At 39.1% G+C, this 16390-nt stretch overlaps 1 protein-coding gene across 1 annotated transcript in view; it reads left to right on the top strand.

Annotated features, from left to right (window-relative positions):
* GPD2 (glycerol-3-phosphate dehydrogenase 2) overlaps positions 1 to 16390 on the top strand; it is a 99748-nt gene that overhangs the window by 12063 nt on the left and 71295 nt on the right. Inside the window, exon 2 of the mRNA XM_016198249.2 lies at positions 5337 to 5508. Coding sequence (XP_016053735.1) covers positions 5337 to 5508 — 172 coding nt within the window. The remainder of the gene's footprint in view (positions 1 to 5336; positions 5509 to 16390) is intronic.

The following is a 16390-nucleotide window of genomic DNA, read 5'->3' as shown; positions in this document are numbered from 1 at the left end:
CCTCTTTTCTTAGCGCATGCTGTTACTTACCATTGCTGTTTTATTCCTGCTGCCTTCTCTTCTTTATTTCCCCTCAATCAACATATTCTAGAAGGTAGACTGCAGATGTGTTTTTGTGACTCAAAGCCATATGAAGCCAAAATGAGTCTTTCTCTTGTCATAATTAGAAGTAGGGCCTTAGGCTGTTTACTGCCTCTAAAATAAACTTGGTGCTTAGCTTCTCAGTTGCAACACTTTCCAGCTTTTATGAAAAAAGTAAACAAAAATAAAATGTTATTTTAAATGTAGTGTCAGAAATTAAATAAATTACCCTCAATAGTGCCGTATATTTAAAAAAAATTTGTTTTGGAAGGACTGTTCAGCAAAACCTCCGCAACAAAACCATACCAAGAAAACCCACAAAAAACTTTCTGCATTTGGCAACTGGTGATAACTCATCTTATTATAACTATTTAGTCTGTTTCTTTATTTTTTTTCTCAGATTATATGTAGAGTCAGTATGGTGCAGCAATGTAAAACTCAGTCTCCGTTGCCAGGCTGTTTGGGTTCAATTCCCAGCTCTACCATATACCAGCTGTATAATCATGGGCCAATTGCTTAACTTCTCTGTCTGTTACTTCCTCTGTAAAATGGAGACCATAATAGTGTCTAGCTCATCGGGTTATTTTGAGGATTGGGTAGAAAAAGTAAAATCTTTATAATAGTGCCTGGTACAGAATGACTGTATACAGATTTACTTATTGTTTTTTTAAGTCACGTTTAGTAAAGTGTGATTTGGGCTGTAATTTTCATGCGGTAAAATTCACCCTTTATGGTTTATAGTTCTGGGAGCTCTGACAAGTACCCGTTGTCTTGTAGCCACAACCACAGTCAAGGTATAGAACACTCCCGTCACCCTCAGAAGTTCTTCCGCCCTTTTTGTAGTCAGGCTTCCCTGCCCCCAACACCCAGCCCCGGCCATCACTGATCAGTTTTCTGACCCCTGCATTTGCTTTTACAGAACACCATATAAAGAGAATCACACCACCTGCAGGCTCCTGAGTCTAGCTGCTTTGCTTGGCACAGGGGTTGGCAAACTTTTCGGTAAAGGGCCTGGAAGTAAATGCTTTAGGCTTGCAGGCCATGTAGTCTCTGTGAATACTTGTTCTGCTGTTGCAGTCACGGGTTGTATACGTGAATGATTGCGCGTGGCCGTGTTCGAGTAAAAGTTGACTTAGTAAAACAGGTGGTGGTTGCTCTGGCCAGTGTGGCTCCGTTGGTTGAGTGTTGTCCCCTGCACGGAAAGGTCACGGCTTTGATTTCCAGTCAGGGCACATGCCCAGGTTTCGGGTTTGGTCCCTGGTTGGGGTGAGTATGGGAAGCAACCGATTGATGTTTCTCTCTCTTTCCCTCTCCCTTCTTCTCTCTTTAAAATCAATAAAAACATATTAACCACCCCCCGAAAACAATAACAACAACAGGTCGCAGCCAAATTTGGGTGTAAAACCATAATTTGCTGACCATGACTTAGCATAATGAATATGAGATTTATTCATGTCATTGTGTCTATTAGTAGTGTTTCCTTTTTTTTTTAAAAAAAAATCTTTTTTGATTTCAGAGAAAGGAAGGGAGAGGGAGAGAGATAGATCAATGATGAAAGAGTCATTGATCGGCTGCCTCCTGCACGCCCCCGAATGGGGATGGAGCCCGTAACCCGGGCATGTGCCCTGACTGGGAATCGAACCCCCATCTCCTGGATCTTAGGTCGACGCTCAACTGCTGAGCCACCCCAGCCGGGTTAGTGTGTCCTTTTTGTTGTCGATTATTGCTCCATTGCATAGCTATATGACTGTCTAGTCAGTTGAAGGATGCTTGAGACTTTCCTAATTTTTGGTGTTTATAAATAAAGCCACTGTAAACATGTGCATATAGGTTTTTGTGTTAATATAGGTTTTCATTTCTCTCCAGTAATTACCTAGGAGGGGGATTGCTGGGTTGTATGGTACATGTATTTTCCCTTCATGAGACTCTCCCAAACTGTTTTCCAGAATGGCTGTATCCCTTTGTGTTTCTACCAGCAATGTAAGAGAGTTACATTTGTTTTGTATCCTCACTGGCACTGGTACTGTCCACTCTAAAAGACTGAAGAGTAAAGATGTTTAACTTAAATTAAGTTGGAAGCTCTTGAAGGATTTTACCCAAGGAAACGACATAATCGGGTATTTAAAACTATTACCCCAGCGACATGTAGATAACCACTAGGAAGGAGGCATTGTAAATGTGTGAAGACCTGTAGGAGGATATCATATTAGTATAGGGAAAGGGGGAGATACCTTTACTTGAAAGATGGCAGTGAAGATTAAGTGACTAGATGTGAGAATGTTTCAGGAGGTGGGGTTGGCTGAACTCAGTGATTCATCAGATATGGGACTTGAGAGTGGTCCAAGTAACTAGATGTATAATGGGACCTTTACCCAGATGAGGATCATTGACAGGGGATAAAGGTTTGGGGTGATAAAGTCATCAGTTGAATTTTAAGATATATGTGAGACATCCACATGGAGGTACCAAGTAGGTATTTTGATACCTGGTTCTGGAAGAGGGGAACAAAACTGGAAGTCAGTGTGGTGTAAGAGATGCCTGACACTATGGAGGCGGAAGAGACTCTCTAGAGAGAGTTTTTTGTGACCTGAGAATAGTGACTAGGACAGATGCAAGAGGAGCCTCAGTGTTTAATGTTGGGCAGTAGAGGGACATCCAAAGGAAGGTAGGAGAGAGTGGTTAAAAGGAGAGAGAGAGAGAGAGAGAGAGAATATGAATCTCAACTCAGAAGGCTGTCTCCCAGATGCCCACGTGAGTGGACAGTTATGTGTGTGCTGAAATCACAGCTGAAGTGAGGGGTGCAACGTGCTCATTGGGTTTAGCGCCATAGTGGAATTAGCCAGTTTTGGGGTGGGGTGCTGGTGTGTTTGCCAAAATCGAGATTAGAGTGAGGGGAGGAGTGGGTTGAGGAGTGAGTCGGAGGCGAGGTAGTAGAGAAAACAAAGGTATACAGGGCTTTCAAGAATTTTTAGAGCAATTATTAGAAACATAAATGAAGAGGTGTTTTTGATTCTTAAGATGACACATGTTGCTGGCTCGAAGGATGGGGCAGGGGATGAAGGCAGGGGAAGCAGTGTAGTAGGTAAATGAAATTCCCACAAGGCCCGAGAGACGCCCATCAACGAGACCCAGCATTCTTGCCGAAGAAGTTCAGTTGAGTTTACTATTCACAGATATGACCTGTTAGCAGAGAGTAATATGGGGCTTTTAGTATTACCAAGAATATGCTTCATTAGAACTTAAATTTATTTTCAAGTACTTCTTAATTTTATTTTTTAAGTATTTCTAGAAAACTTACCAAACAGAAAATGTCAGCAAAAGTCTTTTGATGAGTGGAAACACACTGGCAGCGTAGTCACTTGTCAGTCTCATGTGTGAGTCTTACCCATCTATCGTGACCTAATTAAAATCCTCAAAGGAAAGACTGCCCCTCATCTGAACGGTGATATCCTGGTGCTGTGTGTGTGTGTGTGTGTGTGTGTGTGTAATATATATATTTTTCCTCATTAAATGATGGAAGGAATAGACCATGACTGAAAGTTGTTTTCCCTCCACAGCACCTAGCAGTTACATTTATTTAGTTTGTTACCTTTTAAGTATGTAACTGTGAACATGGGGAAATGGTTTTAGCAGATCATTAGAAGTTATTTCCAGGAGGGTAAGATTTTTGTGGCTTGGCACCTGAATTAACTGCCTGAAAAATATGCTACCTGATGGTAACCTTTTGTTTTTATGATACTTAGTAAAATATGTTTTGAAAGTTCCCTTTTATATGCTATTAAGGGATCAAACAACAATGTCAACAGTAGCTCCTTGGTGGCACTTTGTAGTTGACCACTGTTCAGATGGAGGGTAACTCAGAGAGAGAGAGAGAGAGAGCGACGTCGCGGGGGCTTTGTCCCACTCCGCAAGTGAGGGGACCGAGGCCCGGAGAGATGATGGCTCAGAAGTCACTACTGGCAAACGAGTGCTAAGACCTGAACGAGGACCCTCTGACCCAAATCTTGGTTTCTTGCAGCGCACTCTATGGCTTCTAGATTTATTTTTGTAGAAATCCGATTGGCCTGCTTATAATTACATCTGACTGTAAGGAGCACTTTGGTTTACTTTATTTAAATGAATAAAAGTCACTTATCAGAGCAATCTCTTGGTCAGTGCTAAGATCACCTTTTCTTGAGGAACCTGTGGCCTATGGTTCAGTGTCATATGTGGCCCCTGCAACAGAATTGGGAAGAACACTACATTATGGCTTGTGCAGATGCTGTGACTTAAAGAAAATAGAAGTGATATGCCTGTGGATAATGACCCATTAGAGCCACATTTACCAGCACTGTTCAATATAGTAAATGAACCTAAAGTTAGCATTTTGGGGGGAAAACAGATACTTCTCTATTTTTCTAAGCTTTTCACTCTGAGTATTGGCAGCTAACCTTTTTTTTTTTTTTTTTTTAAATGACCAGTAGCATTTTGAATTTAGGATGATAAATTATATTCTAATGAGAGAAGGTCATTATTCTTTAGGGGGACTGTGGCTAGATTTAATTATATTATTGTTAAAGCTTTCAAAAGTCAAAATAGTGTATCTTAAATGTATAAAATTTGTAATTTTATATTAAAACATTTAATGGGTAAACCTCTGACTTAAATCCTTGAAAAGTATCATTCCTATCGGCCTTAGCTGATTATTTAAACTTGTGTTAAACAGAATTCTTTTTAATTGTACTGACTTAAACTTACAGACCCCCAAACTCTAGAATATATTTTTATCAGGGGAATTAAGGAATGAAGAGCACATACTTCTAAGAAACTGCAGAAAGTCATAAAGTGATTTTTCCCCCTCCAAAACTTTTAAATGTTATTTGAACGAATTGCTGCTACTGGATAAAAACATATCCTTATGTTCTCTATAAATTTTCTTAGACAAGGTATTTGGGAATTGCTGTACAGTGTGGGAAATAATTAAACGTGTCTGTATATGAAACCAAAACAAGCAGTGGAGAGGTTGAATCTGAAACCAAGTGTTTCACGGCTCAATAGTTGTGATTCATGGGGGGGGGGGGGGGAAAGCAGCTAGATTTTAAGGACGCCCCTTCCCCCAGGCAGTCGGTCCTATAGCTCCATGTGGCCTGTGGCCTGTGAACTGCGGCCTAGCCCGGGTATCCCTTATCTTCCTTACAAATCTCTTTTAGCATGTTGTAAAATGTATTAAATGAGCATTCCAGATGAACAGCTGGAAGTGTCTCCTTTTCCCTCAGATGAGCCTGGCCTACGTGGAGGCAGCAGAGTACGTGTCAGAGCCCGTGAACAGGGAGCCTCCTTCCCGAGAAGCTCAGATACTGACTTTGCAGAACACGTCTGAATTCGATGTCCTTGTCATTGGAGGGGGAGCAACGGGGTGCGGCTGTGCGCTAGATGCTGTCACCAGAGGTAAGTCCTGGTGTGGACGGATGGGACACAGGCGGAGAAAGGTCCCCCCTTCCTTCCCTGGCGTAAACACACAGTAGGCATTCTCTGCCAGGAGTCATGCTTCTGTTGCCTTTACTAGTTTTTCATCCATTGCGAAGCCACTTCTTATTTTTTTAATGTAGGCACTTGTACAGTTTTAAAATGAAATATAACTTTTTTTATACTGAAATGAGTTTAAAAAGAAAACTTAGTGTTCCTGTAATTTTATTGATCTGATGCTTTTGTTAATTTTTTAAATACATGATAAAATAAATATATCTGTATGCAATAAAAACATTTGTATATGACCTGAAATCACATTTATGTCAGTAAAGAGTAGAAAAGATTTATTAAAGTGAATTATTCTATTAAAAAAATTCCTGCCCAGCCGGTGTTGCTCAGAGGTTGAGTATAGGCCTAGGATCCAGGAGGTGGAGGTTCGATTCCTGGTCAGGGCACATGCCCGGGTTGCGGGCTCCATCCCCAGTAGGGGGCGTGCAGGAGGCAGCTGATCAATGACTCTCGTCATTGATGTTTCTGTCTCTCTCTCCCCTCTCCCTTCCTCTCTCTGAAATCAATAAAGATATATAAAAAAAATAATTTCTTTCTGTTCCTGTATCTCTTAAAATCATTTCTTCTGGTGAAATATGGCCTGCAGTTTGGGAAAACTCCAGTGTATGTGACTAAATAGATTGTTGCCAACCTATTCTCCTCTCTCAGTCACTCTGTTGGTCAACATTGGGAAGACAGGATGAAAAGTTCTTTAAAAGTGGAAACATGACACGGAAAGAAAGAAATTTTTCTATGGAACAGCAAGGCTGTTTCATAAGATATATTTAATAAAATAATTTTTCCTGTGGTTATAAGTGTGGACACACACACACACACACACACACACAAACACACAAACACACACTTGGGGCAAATTATTTAATTTCTCTAAGGTTCTTCATCTTTCAAGTAAGGAAAAATACCTTCTGTCAATGTAAATGTGTAGTCATGAAGAGGACTTGAAAACAGTGCTTGTCACACAAAGTAGAAGTTCAATAAATTATAGATAGTATTATAGCTGTCCTTAATAACATGAAGGCAAAAGACTTTTAGAACCAGTTGTCCTGGAGAAATAATGCTTTTTGGTATCCTTAGATGTATCGGATTGGAGGCTGTGTGCTGCTACAGGGCACTTTGACTCTGGATATTTTAAGTACTACCTAAAGTTCAATATTTATTGGTTTCATGCTTAATGATGATAACTTATTACATAAAATAATTCTTCTCAGATTAATTTACTACCATAGCTGTCCTAGATTTTCTTACCTTACATACCTGGTAGAATTTACTCTTACAGAAATGAATTAAATTTAAGGAGATTTAGGTGCATACAAACAAAAAAGTGCCCTAGATTTTCTACGCTTGCACAGGACCCACACTTAAATTTTGATTTATGTAGACTTCACTGCCTAGATCCTTTCTGTCGCTTCTAAGTGAGGGTAAATAAAAATATAGGCCCTGAAATCTGTTCTGTTGCGACGCGGACTCCAATTTTCATATAATTCCCTGTCTCCATGGTTTGTAATTTGAGCCAGATTATCCTTGGACATACTAAAGCAGATGGAAAGAATATTTACAGTTATCTCAGGGTATTTGAACGCGCCTCTTTCCCCTGGAGGCCTGGGATGGAGAGTGGGAAGAGAGGACACGACCCGTTCCCAGCAAAATGGGAAGACTCGTTTGGGACAACTTGTCCCGGGACTACCTCACAAGTTAGAATTTACCAGGTGACAGTTTTCTATGTCAGAGGGGATCATTTCCCCAATAGGGTTCAGAAAAAATATATTTCTTGGTGTCTCCAGTTCTGTTCATGCTATGTACTGAAATGTATAATAATTCTTTTTATTAATTCCTCTAATATTCCCTGAGTACCTGTTGTATGCATGGCAATATGCAAGGTACTACATGAGACTACAAAGATGAGAGTTATAGTCGGTGCCTTTAGGGTGCCCATAGTTCTTTAGTGTGTGTTTGTATAGACTGAATTACATTATAGAGACTATTTGTCTTTCCAAAAGTTTGGGGGCATTTTGGATGTGTGAAGGCAAGGGTAGTCATAGCTGCAGAGAATGGCTGGGAGAAAGAAAGCTGCTACTTAGCAAAGGGAGACTTTTAATAGGCAAACATAGCTGGCTGAAAGTGTTCCATCAGAAGGAACACGCAGGAGGAGCAGCCAGGAGGCAGCGCATGTGGGAGACCGCAAGGTTCAGTTCAGAGCACCCAGACTGTGGAGGGGAGGATGAGAGGGGTGGCTGGCCCAGGCGCTGCAGGGGAAGCACCCTGGGCTTCACCGAGTGGACACTGAGATGCTGAAGAGCTTTAGGTCTGGTGAAGAGGAATGGGTGAGCAGTGAGGACGGAGCAGGCAGGGCATGGAGATCTGGAGACACAGCGGGAAGGAGACACACGTTACAGTACTGTAACTTGATAGCATAGTAGATGTAAAGGAGGGAGGTAATATGTGCAAGAGTCCTCCCCTCCCCTCCCCTCCCCCCTCCCCTCCCCCCTCCCCTCCCCTCCCCCCCTCCCCTCCCCTCCCCTCCCCTCCCCTCCCCTCCCCTCCCCTCCCCTCCCCTCCCCTCCCCTCCCCCCCCTTTCTTTTCTTTCTCTTTTTAAGAGAGGAGCAATTTGATTATTTCTGTAGACTTAGAGATAAAAGGCTGTGCAGGAGAACTTTAATATGCAAGTAATAGACGTTAGCACGTGGAACAAGGTCTGGTAAAAATATAAGGAATGGGATATCAGAGATGTTCTTAGCTGTGGCAGGGAGGTAAGAGACATTTCTCCAGACAGAAACAAAGGGCAGAGATTCTGAGATATAAAAGAGGAGCTTGTGGGACCATGAAGAGCTGTTCTTCAACACTGTGTTCTACGTGTGGGCAGGGTAGGGGGCTTCCGTGTACCTTATGGAGAATGTGATAGGCTGTAGGGTTACTTCGCTGAGATTAGTAAATGTAGATTTGTTATCTACACAGGTTACTTGTGTGTGTGTGCATGTGTGTGTCTGTGCGTGTGTTTCTGTTCCCTTGTCTGTCCAGTATTGCTCAGAATGGAGACAGGAAAGATACGCAGTTTGATAGAATACAGAATCGAGAACTGACCGGGTGTCAGTGAACTAAGGAGAAAATGAGGAAAGAGCCTGTGAAGGCAGCGGGAATTGTTTAAATGGGGACCTAGGACTGACAGGGCGAGGCGAGGGGAGCTGGAAAGCCAGCTTCCCTTGAAGAGTCAGGCTTGTCCAAGGACTGGGAATGAAATAATAATAAGCCAAAGGCTATTAAATGCCTTTCATTCCCTTTCTCCTTTTGAAAAGTCTCATCTGTGCTCACTTTTGTGCACTTTCTACTAGTATCTTTTTAAAAATACAAGATCATGCTGTAGTTACTATCTTGCAGTGTTTCTTTCAAATATCTGTATATTTAGTCAATCTTTACATGTATATAATACACATTTTGGGGGGAGCTTAATCTTCACCCAACAATATTTTTTCCATTGATTTTTTTTTTTTTTTTTTTTTTTTTAGAGAGAGAGTGGAAGGCAAGGGGAGAGACAGAGAGAGAGAAACATCAATGTGGGAGAGAGACATCGATTGGCTGCCTCCCCCACTCTCCCCGACCAACCCGGGGATTGAGCCTGCATCCCAAGTACGTGCCCTTGACCAGAATCGAACCCGTGACCATTCAGTCCACAGGCCAACACTCTAACCACTGAGTCAAACTGGCCAGGGCTATACATTGTTTTTGATGACTGAAAAGTTCACTACAAGGGTGTGGATGTTCTTACTAATGATTCTTTGGGTTGTTTTCAGTTTTTCTTTTTCTGTTTTCTATTTAAAACAAGACTGGAGCAAAGTACTGAGTCAGCTCTGAGAATACAGACTAAGAAGATGTGGACTTGCCCTCAAGGAGCTTATAACCTATTAATATTTGATGAACAAATACATTTTTTCTTTGGGCAGTGAAGGACAATCAGTAGTGATCACGACATTAATCAGTTAATTAGCAGATGATTGTGGGTAATGATAGTGATGATGTGGACTTTAGAGAGAGAAGAATTTCCAGAGGCGGAATGCTGACCAGATTTTTAATTTTTACAGTTAGTAAAAGCTAAGAAAATGATGTACTTTTAATATCTCTTGACATATTGATTGTTGTCTTTTAAAATAATTGTGTTATTTCATATATGTGGAATAATGATTTATAAAAGGGATGGATGTACCTTAGTTTATATTTCTTTTTTTATGCTGGTAGCTCTCTGGGGCTAGTCTTTATAATTAAAATGTATAGAGATGCTGAAATTAATCTATATTTATCCTTTTACTACCATTTCTGATCATATCAGTGGCCCTCTGAAGTGTGAAATAGTCATGGGCATTTGGTTAATGAATTGTGCATTGTTGCTGTTCATTCATGGAATTTGCTCTTTTATTATATTTGATGCTTCACTTAACAACAAATTTTGCTTTCTCTGCATTTGATATGTTTTTACCAAATTATTCCTGATTGTATCCATTAATCTTTAGTCACATTTGACAAAAATAAATTGCTGTGATCTTTTAAAGTTACCAGTAATAATTAGATTTTTCAGGACATCAAAGTTTTGGGGGAACACTAGATGTTTAAGGGCTTGTATAAAAATGTTTGCACAAGCCTTTTGATAAAATACTATGCCCCAATGCAATTTGGGTAATGGATAAACAAAGAGTGGACAAGGCAGAGGAAAAAGTCATGAAGTCTTCATAACGAGCATTTATTTGCATTCTTACCACCTACATTTTCTTGGAATCAATTTTCATTTGTCTCATTTGGGACTATTATGTTATAAGTATAATATGCACAATTCTCCTCACGTTCTCCTACAGCCTGTAGGGTCAATAGAAATTGTTTCACTAACAGCTCTATATCCAGTTCCTGGGCAGAAACGTGGCCTTGAAGCCCAGTGGTAGGCACTTTGGCCCCAAAGAGAGCTGGAATGAGGAGGAGCTGATAAATATAGTCACCCTCTCAGTGTTCTTCAAGGTGTTTTTCTTCAGTTCTTTTTGTTCTTTTGAACTTTGTATCAGGGATCACCTAGTACAGTTTTGGTTTAAAATCTGATTTATGGTTTCTATTCAAATTCCAGACTGCTTCTTGCTGGAGGAAAACATTAATTATCATTCTCTTGTTTAAAAGTGTATGTATATTTTTATTTATTGCTAGCAATTCCTGATTTCTCACTACAGTTAGCTCCTTCAAGTCTAAGGCAGTATAGCACAGTGCTTAAGGATGCAGGTTGTAGACTTAGAATGACCTGGGATCAAATTTTGGCTTCATCATTTACTAGCTCCGTGACTTTCCACAGGTGTCTTAACCTTACAGGGAGCCTCAGGTTTCTCAGGTGTAAATGAAGGACTGTAGTAACACTCTGCTGCATAAATAAAGGTTTACGAAAAGCAGGAGCTGTGTGCATTGCTGAACAAATGCAGAAACGGGAGAGCCTTGGAAAATAGTGCGTTCTGGGAGTTACAGTTTTCCACCCCGCTCACTGTTTCTACTCTCACCCTTCTTCCCACTGAGGGAAGAGAAAATCCTATTTGAAGGCAGTAGAACTGCAGCAGATGAAAGTTTGCTGGACTGCTAATTAGGCTAGAGTGCAAGTTTCTACTAAAGTTAATCTGGAAATTTAATGAAATTTTAATTAATATAGTGATTTTCTTTGGCAGGAGTTGGGGGGCTTGAGAAACTGTGCTGAAGTTTATCTGGAAAAATAAGCCTATGAGATTCACTAGATTAATTTTGAAATAGAACGGTGATAAAGGAGGTAGAGATCTATGAGGGATTAAAGTGCATTCTAAAGCTATTTTAATTAAAATAGTTTGTTAAAGGAATAGAGAGATCAGTGAAACTAAAGTAAGAGTCTAAAATTGATCTAATTGCATAAAATTTAGAATATGGTAAAGAACATTTCAAATTTGTCATTACTGGTTATTAAGAAGTGGTGTTGGAGTATCCATATCCATATACATGTATATACACACACATATATTCTGTTTATCATAATCTATGTGGATCAAAGATTTAACAAAATACCATAAAACTATTAGAAGAAAGGATATGTGGATTTTTAAAAAGTGGAGTAAGAAAGATGCTTTTAAGCAAAACACCGATAAAGCCATTTTTCTTTTGGAAAATCCTGCTAAATTTGATTTCATAAAAAATTAAAATTTAGCTATGGCAGAAATATAACAAGTACATGTGATATTGGGAAATATTTGTAACATCAAATAGGGTTTGTATCATAATTCTTTTCAACTTTTCTATATCTTCTGTTTTAGTATACACTGCATATACCTGGATTTTTTTTATGCCTAATAGATACAACTACCTTTTAAAAGGTGAATTTGCTCCATTTCTTTTTGATTCCACATGCATTTATTTTGTATTTTTTACCTTCAATTTTGTACTTTATTCTTTCCTCTTCCTTTTCTTTCTTTGTATTACATCAGTTTTGTATCCTTTCTGTTTCCGCGCCTTCGCCTCTATAGGTATAGTTGCTGCCGCCACCCAGGCCCGTCAGAGCCTTTTCCCAGAACCAAAGCGAGGCTCCTGCTCTTGTGTTGACATCGGGCGTCCCACAGACCAGGTGCCGCCGCAGCTGGTGGCGCTTGGCTCCGGTGCTGCCCCGGCTGTCTGTCTCCCTGCCTCCCGGAAGGTCCCCGCAGACAGAGCCCAACCCCAGACGGTGGTTAGGGGGAGCCTTGCAACCCCCTGTCACAGGAGCTGGAGCTTTTGTTCAACCCCTGCATTCAGGTGCTCTCCTGGTCTTTACCTTTTCTTACAGGGAGACTTGTATTCCTCTTACCCTTTAGGAACTGAGCTCTTGGTTTCCTCTGTCTGTTTCTAGACCCAGAGCTCAGCAAGACCGATGCTGTGGGGGCTTCATTACTCAGCCCTGAGTTTGCTGCCTGCTGCATTTCTGGCCCATGGAGTGTTTATATACAGGGTGTCCCCCCAAAATGTATACACACTTTAACAGCTGATAGCTCAGTTTTGAAAATGAAATGTATTTTAATAAGTGCTGCCTTTATAATTATTCAAAGTGTGTATACATTTTTGAGGGGACACCCAAAAATGTATATATATGACTTTCTCTGTGTTTGGAGGAATTCAAAGCTGAATTTAACAATTGCATATTGATCAAAATTTTATTTATAGCAATATTTATAATAGCAAAAAATGGGATCTGGTTTAATAAATTAGATACATTAAATTATTGAAAAGCAATTTATAAATAGTTACAGGAAAAATGGCTAAAATATATTGTAAATTGAAAAACAAGTTGGGGAAAAACATGAGTAAGCTTGTTAACTGTATTTGTGTTTAAAGCAAAGCTGTACACAAGTTGTATACTCTTGTAAGCATATAAAGTTCTTAGGAAGATACAGTGGGCATTTTTTATAGTTAACATTGGCTACCTCTAGCTTTTGTGACTAGGAAGCCGGCCATGTATTATTCTCATTTCACCCTCCCATATTGTTTGGCTAGTCCTCCTGTCATTGAACATTGGCTGTTTTTGTAATAAAAAAGTGAAAAGTGAAAGCAACAACACTAACTCTCTTATTCTCCCGAAACTATTTATTACAGTAAATGTTATGGCTTCATATATTTTTGAGCCTGCTTTGTTTTCAAGGAAAACAAACTGTGTTAATGATATGTTCTAACTTCATGTAGTATCTCCATTAATGGTTTATCTGTTTCCTAAAACAAAAATAGAAATAGGTATTAAATAATCAATCCAATATTATACAGTTCTATAAAATGCTAACATTCACTGTTGGAAAATACTAGTCCAAAGCATAGGATTCTGATGGGGAGGATTGGAAAGCCTTACTTTGCAGCTCTACAGGAGTGTTAGTTTTTAGAGAAATTGATCCTTCATATAAAATGCTCAGCCTTTGGGTTAGTCCCTGTTCTTATTAATGGCAATGGCTTTCTGAAATCCAAAGGTAAGTGCCCAAAGCTTTTCCAAAGAAAGATAAACTCCCCTTTCCTAAAATGATATCATTTTTCTTTCACGGGCCATGTGGCTTTAATGACTGAGCTATGGTACCAGTGTACAGAATGTCTCAATTTTTTGATTTGTGTGTTTTCACCTTGATGCCTCTGATGGTTATTTCATAGGGATTACTCTTTCTTTTCTATTGAAAACTATCTAAAAAATGCCATGTGTAAAAATTTACTCTAATGAAATAATTAAAGATGCAGAGTTTAAACAAAAATCTATCTGTGACCGTGAAGGTAGGAAATAACCCAAATGTTCAAAAATAGGAAACAATAAATAAATCATTGTAAATATTTAATGTAATACTACCCACACATTAAGAATGAAATAATGGAAAAATATTTATTGACATAAAGAATTGTTTACACTAAACAATGTTAAATGAAAAAAAGAGAATATATTATATGATCCTAATTTGGAAAAATGTATGTATGTGATCCTATACATGCATAGAAAATGTGAACATTTAAACACCCAAATGTCAACTGTGGTTGTCTCTGAGCAGTGTGATTATAGGAGAGTTTTATTTTGTTCTCCTTACTTTTCTGCATTTATTATATTGAGCATGTTTTCATGCATAATAAGGTAATCAGTAAAAGGTATTAAAATATACTTCTGCTCTATTTTATGTTGTGAAAGTTAAATGTCGTACCATTCCTCCCTTTAGATGGTAATTATCCTTCTATATTCATCCAAGTGTCTTTTTTTTTAATGAATTTTTTAAAATTACAGTTGACATATAATATTATACTAGTTTCAGGTGTACAACATAGTGAGTAGACATTTATATAACTTTTGAAGTGATCTATATAACTAGACTTATTGGGGTGATCACTTCATCCAACTGTCTTGATCCATAAATTGGTTTACTTGGAAGTACTTGATAGCGAGATACTCTTACTCAAATTAGAAAAGGCAAAGGTATAAAGAGCTGTATTTAGTTTATATCTCTTGTCCCACACAGAAGATAGTTTTAACTTGCTAAAGGGTAGGCTGAAGATGACTGAAAGGTAGATTTCAAGTTGACTTCATTCTTCTACTATAACTAATTCTGATATTGTTTCACCTCATAATTTCAGAGTAATTTCATTCCAATATTAATACTTCGTCACTCTCATGGAATTCCTGAGAATATCTACTAAAAACAGTCAATAATAAAACAAAAAATGAAGTAATAACACTATCCTAAATGTTCTGATTCATCTCAGCAGTGATAGAGCTTATTGCTTTCCGTAAAAAGTAACATCTAAAAGGAAAAGAAACCATAACTATTTCTCATAAAATCTTGAACTGGTTTAGTGAATTAGCGTAAATGCAGAGAGGCCAGCCCTTCATTGCCGGGCCTGTGGGGAGGTCATTCTTTCTGCTCCGAAGGGAGATTTCTGAAGCTCCTCAAATGCAGCCAAAAGTAGTGGCTTGAACCCTGGAGACGTTATTTCTGATGTCTTTCAAGTTTAGTTATTTTCCCTAAGAACACAAAATGTTAGCACTGAATGTCACTTGAGAAGGCAAAATAGCACTTTTTTACTTCCTTGCTTTATACTTAATGTATCAGAAAACTAAGCTCTTAATTTCAAATCAGTATTTTTTTTTTCAGGTCAGTAATTTTTGGGGGCAGAAGAAAGTTTGCATTTTTGAGAGGTGAACAGAAAGGAACATATTAGATAATGATTAATCACCTAAGGAATATAATTTTGGGAGATGGTTATAGCTTCTAGTAGTTTCTTGGCTTTACATTGCTTTCCTCCTCCCTCATTCTGTCAACAAAGATGAGAAATTTAGAACATTTACAATACAGCAGCAGTTGAAATTTTAAAAATATTTTCTTTCTCTAGAATATTTAGTTTTTTGTGGTTCTAAAAACTTTTGGCGATACCTTTAGATTACATGATGCTTTAATATATCAATTTAGCTGTAAGTTGAGAAACTAAATTTTTATGTTTTTGCTCTGGAAGGAGCGGTATCATTTCTCTCCCGAAACCCTGGTGGGCAGCTTGATGATAGGACACTGGAAATAATGGAACAAGCAAAACCAGCGTGGATAGACAGAGAGGCCCGTTTAGCTTTCTTTGGTATTCTCCAGGGCTTCTCACATACGTACATGCGAATAACTTTTTAAAATGTCCAATACTTGCAAAAGCAGTTTTGAGGCTTTAAAGTGTTAGCTCTCACTTAAATATCCTGAAATATCTTCCTGAGATGGCTTGCTAATTCCTAGAGTAGTTCCCTGCCTCACGCTGTGGGTTTGGGACAGGAAAAAAATGTATTCTGTCCATAAAATTCACTCTTCACATCCCTCTCCAATGTCAGCTTCGGCCTTGCCAAGCTGGAGTCAGCACTGCCCTGCTCCTGCTATCTGGCCTGGGTCCCCTAAACGTTCTCCTGCCTCCAGCTCTCCTCCCCCTCCAGCCTTGCCCTCCACGCCTGCCTTCAGGGAAATCTTTCTAGAACATTCATCTAATTTCTCAGCTTAAAGTACTTTGGCGTTTCCCCAGATAGGCAGCACAATAGTATTTCTCAAAACAATACCTGAGAGCCTCTGGAAAAGTCTCAGTTTTATTCCTCTTTTTGTAATGTTAAAAAATCAACAAGCACACCCTTGTTCTTCCAAACAGATACCTTGTGACTGAGCTCAGTATTTGAGTCCATGCTCGAGTGGCATTGATGCCAGATCTTATACTTTCTGAAGAAGCATTTCCTTCCCAAACTGAGCCATGACTCGCAGTCGTGTTCTCAGAGGCATTTTCCTTTTTAGGGGATCGGATATTACTTAA

The sequence above is a fragment of the Miniopterus natalensis genome, chromosome 8 (genome assembly GCF_054644295.1).
Source record: "Miniopterus natalensis isolate mMinNat1 chromosome 8, mMinNat1.hap1, whole genome shotgun sequence".
Lineage (NCBI taxonomy): Eukaryota > Metazoa > Chordata > Mammalia > Chiroptera > Miniopteridae > Miniopterus > Miniopterus natalensis.
Note: the sequence above shows the minus strand (reverse complement) of the source record. Positions and strands in the feature narration are given on the sequence as shown.